A 9708-nucleotide genomic window follows, 5' to 3' on the forward strand; every position below is an offset into this window, starting at 1 on the left:
GGAAAGCCGCCGCCGCGGCCTCGGCGCTGGTGACGCTGAGGCTGCAGGAGGCGGGCCCGGGGGGAGGGGCGGCCACGCGCAAGGGGGGAGGGGCGCCGGGGGGAGGGCTGGAGCTCACCTCCGTCGGCTTGTGAGAGATACGGAGAATATAAAAAAAAAAATGGGGGAAAAAGACGGAAAAATGGATTTTTGGGGGATTTTTTGATGGGTTTTATTGGGGTTTTTGAAGGGCGGGGGGGTTTGGGGGGAAATCGCGAATTTTTGGGACGGTTTTTGGGAGAAATCCCGAATTTTGGGGTCGGTTTTTAGGCGCAAATCTCAAATTTTTGGGGTCAGTTTTAGGAGGAAATCGCGAATTTTTGGGGTCGGTTTTACGAAGAAATCCCAAATTTTTGGGTCCATTCTAGGGGAAAATCCCAAATTTCTGAGTCGGTTTTTAGGCGAAAATCCCAAATTTTTGGGGTCGGTTTTACGAAGAAATCCCAAATTTTCGGATCAGTTTTAGGCGAAAATCACGGATTTTTGGGGTCAGTTTTAGGAGAAATCCCAAATTTTTGGATCAGTTTTAGGCGAAAATCACAAATTTTTGGATCGGTTTTGGGGAGAAATCCCAAATTTTTGGGTCCGTTCTAGGGGAAAATCCCGAATTTTTGAGTCGGTTTTAGGCGAAAATCGCGAATTTTTGGATCAGTTTTAGGCGAAATCCCAAATTTTTGGGGTCAGTTTTACGAAGAAATCGCGAATTTTGGGGTTCGTTTTAGGAGGAAATTCCGAATTTTTGGATCGGTTTTAGGCGAAAATCGCAAATTTTTGGATCAGTTTTAGGCGAAAATCGCGAATTTTTGGGGTCAGTTTTAGGAGAAATCCCAAATTTTTGGGGTCAGTTTTAGGCGAAAATCGCAAATTTTTGAGTCGGTTTTAGGCGAAAATCCCAAATTTTTGAGTCGGTTTTTAGGCGAAAATCGCGAATTTTTGGGTCGGTTTTGGAGAAAAATCCCGAATTTTTGGGTCGATTTTGGGGGAAAATCCCAAATTTTTGGATCAGTTTTAGGGGAAAATTACTAATTCTTGAATTGGTTTTGGGGAGAAATCCCAAATTTCGGGGTCAGTTTTATGAAGAAATCCCAAATTTTTGGGTTGATTTTGGGGGAAAATCCCGAATTTTGGGGTCGGTTTTTTGGGGTCGGGTTTTTAGGAGAAATCCCGAATTTTTAGGGCCAGTTTTGGGGCAAAATCCCGAATTTTTGAATTGGTTTTGGGGAGAAATCCCAAAATTTTGGGGAGTCAGTTTTAGAGGAAAATCCCAAATTTTGGAGTCGGTTTTTTGGGGAGAAATCCCGAATTTTTGGCGTCAGTTTTAGAGGAAAATCCCAAATTTCGGGATCGGTTTTTTGGGGAGAAATCCCGAATTTTTGTGTCGGTTTTTTTGGGAAAAACCCCAAATTTTTGGGGTCGGTTTTGGGCTCAATTAGATCTGTTAACAAGAGGAGAAATCTTAATTAGAGTGCGGTGATTAGGAGAGGATTCTTAATCAAGTGTCTTAATTAGGGAAGGGGCTTAATTAGACCGGGTTAATCAGGGGCGGGGCTTAATTAGAACCGTCAATCAGACGGCAAACCTTAATGAGAGCGAGCCAATTAGAGGAGGGGGTTTAATTAGACCCGTTAATTAGAGGAGAGATCTTAATTAGAGCAGGATAATTAGGGGAAAGGGGCTTCATACAGTAAGTTAATTAGGGGAGGGGGCTTCATTCGAACCGTTAATGAGGGGGAGAAGTTTTGATTAGAATGGGTTAATTAGGGGCGGGGCTTAATTAGGGGCGGGGTTAATCACGAGCCCACCTCGCGCCCCGCGGGGCCGCTGGGACGGCGGGGGGGGGGAGGGGAGCAGCGACCCCCCAAATTTGGGGGGCGGGACCCCCCAAAATCCCCCAAATTTGGGGTTCGGGACCCCCCAAAATCCCCCAAATTCGGGCTCCGGGACCCCCCAAAATCCCCCAAATTCGGGCTCCGGGACCCCCCAAAATCCCCCAAATTTGGGGTTCGGGACCCCCCAAAATCCCCCAAATTCGGGCTCCGGGACCCCCCAAAATCCCCCAAATTCGGGTTTCGGGACCCCCCAAAATCCCCCAAATTCGGGCTCCGGGACCCCCCAAAATCCCCCAAATTCGGGGTTTGGGACCCCCCAAAATCCCCCAAATTTTCCCTTTTTGGAACCCCCAAATTTTCCATCTTGGGGACCCCCAGACCCCAAATCTGAACCCCCAGACCCCAAATTTGAACCCCCAGACCCCAAATTTGAACCCCCAGACCCCAAATCTGAACCCCCAGACCCCAAATTTGTGCCCCCCGACCCCAAATTTTCCACCTTGGGGACCCCCGACCCCAAATTTGTGCCCCCCGACCCCAAATTTTCCATCCTGGAGCCCCCAGACCCCAATTTGTCCCTCCTGGGGATCCCCAAACTTTCCCTCCTGGAGCCCCCAAAACCCCCCGAGACCCCCAAATTTGAAGCCCCCAGCCCCAAACTCTCCCTCCTAGAGCCCCCCAACCTCCCCGGGACCCCCAAACTTTCCCTCCTGGAGCTCCCCGGGACCCCCAAACCCCCCGAGACCCCCAAACTCTCTCTTCTAGAGCCCCCCAAGGCCAAACTCTCCCTCCTAAAGCCCCCCAATACCCCCGAGACCCCCAGACTCTCCCTCCTGGAGACCCCCAAACCCCCCAACCCCCCCAAACCCCCCAAACTCTCCCTCCTGGAGCCCCCCAAACCCCCTGAGACCCCCAAACCCCCCAAACTCTCCCTCCTGGAGCCCCCCAAACCCCCTGAGACCCCCAAACCCCCCAAACTCTCCCTCCTAAAGCCCCCCAAACCCCCCGAGACCCCCAAACTCTCCCTCCTGGAGCTCCCCGAGACCCCCAACCCCCCCAAGCCCCCCAAACTCTCCCTCCTGGAGCCCCCCAAACCCCCTGAGACCCCCAAACTCCCCAAACTCTCCCTCCTAAAGCCCCCCAAACCCCCCAAACCCCCCAAACTCTCCCTCCTAAAGTCCCCCAAACCCCCCGAGCCCCCCAAACTCTCCCTCCTAAAGTCCCCCAACCCCCCCGCCCCCCCCAAATCCGAAGCCCCCAAGGCCCAGGATGCCCCCGGGCCCCCCAGGCCGTCCCCCCGGGCTCGGGGCGGGCCGGGGGGCTGCAGCACGCGGCGCAGCAGCAGCGAGCAGAGCGCCCCCGCGCGGCGGCACTCGGCGCTGAGCGGGGCCAGGCTCAGGAAACCGTGCGGGACCCCCGGCAGCACCCGCAGCGACACGGGCCGGCCCAGGGCGCGCAGGCGCCGCGCCAGCGCCACCGAGTCGTCCAGCATCGGGTCCAGGGCGCACGCCTGCGGGGGGGAAACGGGGATTTTGGGGTGAAATCCGGCGATTTTGGGCAATTTTGGGCAAATTTGGGGCGATTTTGGGGCTGTTTTAGGTGAGGTTTGGGGGGTTTTGGGGGGTTTTCAGGGGGGTTTGGGGACACCGAGTCGTCCAGCATCGGGTCCAGGGCGCACGCCTGGGGGGGGGGGAGAGAAACGGGGATTTTGGGGTGAAAATCGGCGATTTTGGGCAATTTTGGGCAAATTTGGGGCGATTTTGGGGCGATTTTGGGGGGGTTTTGGGGGGGTTTTGGGGGGATTTTGGATGGTTTGGCTCAGAGTTTGAGTGGCTTGAAGGGGATTTTGGGGTGAATTTGGGGGATTTTGGGGTGAATTTGGGGGATTTTGGGGTGAAAATCGGGGATTTTGGGCAATTTTGGGGTGTTTTTTGGGGGGGTTTTTTGGGGTGGTGTTGGGGGGATTTTGGATGGTTTGGCTCAGAGTTTGAATGGTTTGAGGGGGAGTTTGGGGTGAATTTGGGGGATTTTGGGGTGAATTTGGGGGATTTGGGGGTGAAAATCGGGGATTTTGGGCAATTTTGGGGCGATTTTGGGGCGATTTTGGGGCTGTTTTAGGTGAGGTTTGGGGGTTTTCAGGGGGTTTTGGGGGCACCGAATCGTCCAGCATCGGGTCCAGGGCGCACGCCTGCGGGGGGAAACGGGGATTTTGGGGTGAAAATCGGGGATTTTGGGCAATTTTGGGGCGATTTTGGGGCTGTTTTAGGTGAGGTTTGGGGGGATTTTGGAGGGGTTTTGGGGGGATTTTGGGGGGATTTTGGGGAGGTTTTGGGGGGGTTTTGGATGGTTTGGCTCAGAGTTTCAGTGGCTTGAAGGGGATTTTGGGGTGAATTTGGGGGATTTGGGGGTGAAAATCGGGAAATTTGGGGTGAAATCCGGCGGTTTTGGGCAATTTTGGGCAATTTTGGGGCTGTTTTAGGTGAGGTTGGGGTGATTTTGGAGGGGTTTTGGGGAGTTTTCAGGGGGGGTTTGGGGACACCGAGTCGTCCAGCATCGGGTCCAGGGCGCACGCCTGCGGGGGGAGAATGGGGATTTTGGGGTGAAAATCGGCGATTTTGGGCAATTTTGGGCAAATTTGGGGCTGTTTTAGGTGAGGTTTGGGGTGATTTTGGAGGGGTTTTGGGGTGATTTTCGGGGGTTTTGGGGGCACCGAGTCGTCCAGCATCGGGTCCAGGGCGCACGCCTGGGGGGGGGAGAGAAACGGGGATTTTGGGGTGAAATCCGGCGATTTTGGGCAATTTTGGGGTGTTTTTTGGGGCGATTTTGGGGAGGTTTTGGGGGGATTTTGGATGGTTTGGCTCAGAGTTTGAGTGGTTTGAAGGGGATTTTGGGGTGAATTTGGGGGATTTTGGGGTGAAATCCGGGGATTTTGGGCAATTTTGGGGTGTTTTTTGGGGTGGTGTTGGGGCGATTTTGGGGGGATTTTGGGGGGGTTTTGGGGGGGTTTTGGATGGTTTGGCTCAGAGTTTGAATGGTTTGAGGGGGAGTTTGGGGTGAAAATCGGGAATTTTGGGGTGAAATCCGGCGGTTTTGGGCAATTTTGGGGTGTTTTTTGGGGGGGTTTTGGGGTGTTTTTTGGGGTGTTTTGGGGGGTTTTGGGGGGTTTTCAGGGGGGTTTGGGGACACCGAGTCGTCCAGCATCGGGTCCAGGGCGCACGCCTGGGGGGGGGGAGAGAAACCGGGATTTTGGGGTGAAAATCGGCGATTTTGGGCAATTTTGGGGCGATTTTGGGGGGTTTTTTGGGGAGGTTTTGGGGGGATTTTGGATGGTTTGGCTCAGAGTTTGAATGGTTTCAGGGGGATTTTGGGGTGAATTTGGGGGATTTGGGGGTGAAAATCGGGAAATTTGGGGTGAAATCCGGCGGTTTTGGGCAATTTTGGGCAATTTTGGGGCTGTCTTAGGTGAGGTTTGGGGTGATTTCGGAGGGGTTTTGGGGGGTTTTCAGGGAGTTTGGGGATTTTGGGGACACCGAGTCGTCCAGCATCGGGTCCAGGGCGCACGCCTAAGGGGGGGGTGAGAAACCGGCATTTTGGGGTGAAAATCGGCGATTTTGGGCAATTTTGGGCAAATTTGGGGCGATTTTGGGGCGATTTTGGGGGGGTTTTGGGGGGGTTTTGGGGGGATTTTGGATGGTTTGGCTCAGAGTTTGAGTGGCTTGAAGGGGATTTTGGGGTGAATTTGGGGGATTTTGGGGTGAAATCCGGGGATTTTGGGCAATTTTGGGGTGTTTTTTGGGGGGTTTTTTGGGGTGGTGTTGGGGGGATTTTGGATGGTTTGGCTCAGAGTTTGAATGGTTTGAGGGGGAGTTTGGGGTGAATTTGGGGGATTTTGGGGTGAATTTGGGGGATTTGGGGGTGAAAATCGGGGATTTTGGGCAATTTTGGGGCGATTTTGGGGCGATTTTGGGGCTGTTTTAGGTGAGGTTTGGGGTGATTTTGGAGGGGTTTTGGGGTGATTTTCGGGGGTTTTGGGGGCACCGAATCGTCCAGCATCGGGTCCAGGGCGCACGCCTGGGGGGGGGAGAGAAACCGGGATTTTGGGGTGAAATCCGGCGATTTTGGGCAATTTTGGGGTGATTTTGGGGCGATTTTGGGGGGGTTTTGGGGGGGTTTGGGGATGATTTTGGGGTGGAGTTGGGGAATTTGGGGGGAGTTTGGGTGGTTTGAAGGGGATTTTGGGGTGAATTTGGGGGATTTTGGGCAATTCTGGGCAATTTTGGGGTGTTTTTTGGGGTGATTTTGGAGGGGTTTTGGGGGGATTCTGGATGGTTTGGCTCAGAGTCTGAATGGTTTGAGGGGGAGTTTGGGGTGAATTTGGGGGATTTGGGGGTGAAAATCGGGAAATTTGGGGTGAAATTTGGGGATTTTGGGCAATTTTGGGGATTTTTGGGGGGATTTTGGGGCTGTTTTAGGGGGATACGGAGAGAATTTTTTGGGGATAAAATCGAGGAATTTTGGGGAATTTTTGGGGGTAAAATGGAGGAATTTTGGGGGATTTTTCGGGAGTAAAATCGAAGAATTTGGGTGGGGTTTTTTTTTGGTGAAGTCCAGGGATTTGGGGGAATTTTTTTAGAGGGTAAAATCGAGGGATTTTGGGGGATTTTTTTCGGGTAAAATCGAGGAATTTTGGGGGATTTTTTTTTTGTAAAATCCCGGGATTTTGGGGATTTTTTGGGGGTAAAATCGAGGAATTTTGGGGGATTTTTTTCCAGTAAAATCCAGGGATTTTGGGGGAATTTTTTTTTCGGTCAAATTGAGGAATTTGGGGGGGATTTTTTTTCGGTGAAATCCAGGAGTTTTGGGGATTTTTTTGGGTAAAATCGAGGAATTTTGGGGGATTTTTTTTTGTAAAATCCCGGGATTTTGCGGATTTTTTTGGGGTAAAATCGAGGAATTTTGGGGGATTTTTTTTTGTAAAATCCCGGGATTTTGGGGTTTTTTTTGGGGTAAAATCGAGGAATTTTGGGGGATTTTTTTTGGTAAAACCCAGGGATTTTGGGGATTTTTTTCGGGTAAAATCGAGGAATTCTGGGGGATTTTTTTTTTGTAAAATCCCGGGATTTTGCGGATTTTTTTGGGGTAAAATCGAGGAATTTTGGGGGATTTTTTTTTGTAAAATCCCGGGATTTTGGGGTTTTTTTTGGGGTAAAATCGAGGAATTTTGGGGGATTTTTTTTGGTAAAACCCAGGGATTTTGGGGATTTTTTTCGGGTAAAATCGAGGAATTCTGGGGGATTTTTTTTTTGTAAAATCCCGGGATTTTGGGGATTTTTTGGGGTAAAATCGAGGAATTTTGGGGGATTTTTTTTGTAAAATCCCGGTATTTTCGGAATTTTTTTTGGGTAAAATCGAGGAATTTTGGGGGATTTTTTTTTTTGTAAAATCCCGGGATTTTGGGGATTTTTTGGGGTAAAATCGAGGAATTTTGGGGGATTTTTTTTTGTAAAATCCCGGTATTTTCGGAATTTTTTTTGGGTAAAATCGAGGAATTTTGGGGGATTTTTTTTTTGTAAAATCCCGGGATTTTGGGGATTTTTTTGGGTAAAATCGAGGAATTTTGGGGGATTTTTTTTCCAGTAAAATCCAGGGATTTTGGGGGAATTTTTTTTTCGGTCAAATTGAGGAATTTTGGGGAATTTTTTTCGGTAAAATCGAGGAATTTTGGGGAATTTTTTTTCGGTGAAATCCAGGAGTTTTGGGGATTTTTTTGGGGTAAAATCGAGGAATTTTGGGGGATTTTTTTTTTTGTAAAATCCCGGGATTTTGGGGATTTTTTGGGGTAAAATCGAGGAATTTTTTTGGGTTTTTTTTTTTTTTTTTTGGGCTCAAATCGGGGCGTTTCGGGCCACTCACCACCAGGTGCACGGGGGGCAGCCCCCTCAGCAGCGAGTCCGGGGCCAGCAGGGGCGACATGAACGGATCCCGGGGGGGTTTGGGGGAGATTTCCCCGAATTTGGCCGGGGGACCCCCGGTCCGGAGGGGCCGAAACCCCTCGGGGTACCCCAAAAATTGGGGAGGGTCCTCGAGGGAATCCTCGGGGGGCTCCTCCTCGTCCTCGGGCCCGTCCGAGTTTGGAGCGGCCTCTGGAAAAAAGAGGAAATTGGAAATGAAAAAAAAAAAAAAAAAAGGGGGGAAAAATCCAAAAAAAAAAAAAATCGGAAATTGGAGGGAAATTTTGTCAATGGAAAATGAAAAATAAAGGGGAAATTCTGAAATTGGAGGAAATTCTGTCTCTGGAAAATAGAAAATAAATGGAAAAATCGGAAATTGGAGGGGAAATTTTGTCAATGGAAAATGAAAAATAAAGGGGAAAAGTGGAAATTGGAGGAAATTCTGTCAGGAAATAATAAAAATAAAGGGGAAAAAGCGGAAATTGGAGGGAAATTCTGTCACTGGAAAATGAAAAATAAAGGGAAAAATATGAAATTGGAGGAAATTTTGTCACTGGAAAAGGAAAAAAATAAAGGGGAAAAATTCTGAAATTGGAGGGAAATTCTGTCACTGGAAAATGAAAAATAAAGGGAAAAAGCGGAAATTGGAGGGGAAATTCTGTCACTGGAAAATGAAAAATAAAGGGAAAAAGCGGAAATTGGAGGGGAAATTCTGTCACTGGAAAATGAAAAATAAACGGGGAAAAGCGGAAATTGGAGGAAATTCTGTCAGGAAATAATAAAAATAAACGGGAAAAAGCGGAAATTGGAGGAAATTCTGTCACTGGAAATAATAAAAATAAGGGGAAAAAGCGGAAATTGGAGGGAAATTCTGCCAATGGAAAATGAAAAATAAAGGGGAAAAGCGGAAATTGGAGGAAATTCTGTCAGGAAATAATAAAATAAAGGGGAAAAAGCGGAAATTGGAGGAAATTCTGTCAGGAAATAATAAAAATAAAGGGGAAAATATGAAATTGGAGGAAATTTTGTCACTGGAAAAGGAAAAAAATAAAGGGGAAAAATTCTGAAATTGGAGGGAAATTCTGTCACTGGAAAATGAAAAATAAAGGGGAAAAAGCGGAAATTGGAGGAAATTCTGTCAATGGAAAATGAAAAATAAATGGAAAAATCGGAAATTGGAGGAAATTTTGTCAATGGAAATAATAAAAATAAAGGGAAAAAGCGGAAATTGGAGGAAATTCTGTCAGGAAATAATAAAAATAAAGGGAAAAAAGCGGAAATTGGAGGAAATTCTGTCAGGAAATAATAAAAATAAAGGGAAAAAGCGGAAATTGGAGGAAATTCTGTCAGGAAATAATAAAAATAAAGGGGAAAAGCGGAAATTGGAGGAAATTCTGTCAGGAAATAATAAAAATAAAGGGGAAAAGCGGAAATTGGAGGAAATTCTGTCAGGAAATAATAAAAATAAAGGGGAAAAGCGGAAATTGGAGGAAATTCTGTCACTGGAAAATGAAAAATAAACGGGAAAAAGCGGAAATTGGAGGGAAAATTCTGTCACTGGAAAAAATAAAAATAAAGGGAAAAAGCGGAAATTGGAGGAAATTCTGTCAATGGAAAATGAAAAATAAAGGGAAAAGCGGAAATTGGAGGGAATTCTGTCAATGGAAAATGAAAAATAAAGGGAAAAGCGGAAATTGGAGGGAAATTCCGCCAGAAAAATAAAAATAAAATAAAAATAAAATAAGAATAAAAATAAGAATAAGAATAAGAATAAGAATAAGAATAAGAATAAGAATAAGAATGAGAATAAGAATAAAAACAAGAATAAAAATAAAAATAAGAATAAGAATAAAAATAAAAATAAAAATAAAAATAAAAATAAAAAATGA

The 9708-nt window shown here is 47.5% G+C and overlaps 1 protein-coding gene across 1 annotated transcript; it reads right to left on the reverse strand.

Moving 5' to 3' along the window:
• Nucleotides 1–1464: 1464 nt before the first annotated feature.
• Nucleotides 1465–8033, reverse strand: LOC136306020 (hormone-sensitive lipase-like). The gene is made up of 3 exons (XM_066209368.1): nt 7782–8033; nt 3098–3378; nt 1465–1474 (listed from the first exon to the last, which is right to left on the reverse strand). Exons 1-3 carry the CDS (start codon nt 7839–7841, stop codon nt 1465–1467), a joined length of 351 nt encoding a protein of 116 aa, XP_066065465.1. The 5' UTR covers nt 7842–8033.
• Nucleotides 8034–9708: the final 1675 nt, after the last annotated feature.

Source organism: Chamaea fasciata, unplaced genomic scaffold, assembly GCF_029207755.1.
Source record: "Chamaea fasciata isolate MVZ Bird 193981 ecotype frontalis unplaced genomic scaffold, bChaFas1.0.hap1 SCAF_891, whole genome shotgun sequence".
Classification (NCBI taxonomy): Eukaryota; Metazoa; Chordata; class Aves; order Passeriformes; family Sylviidae; genus Chamaea; species Chamaea fasciata.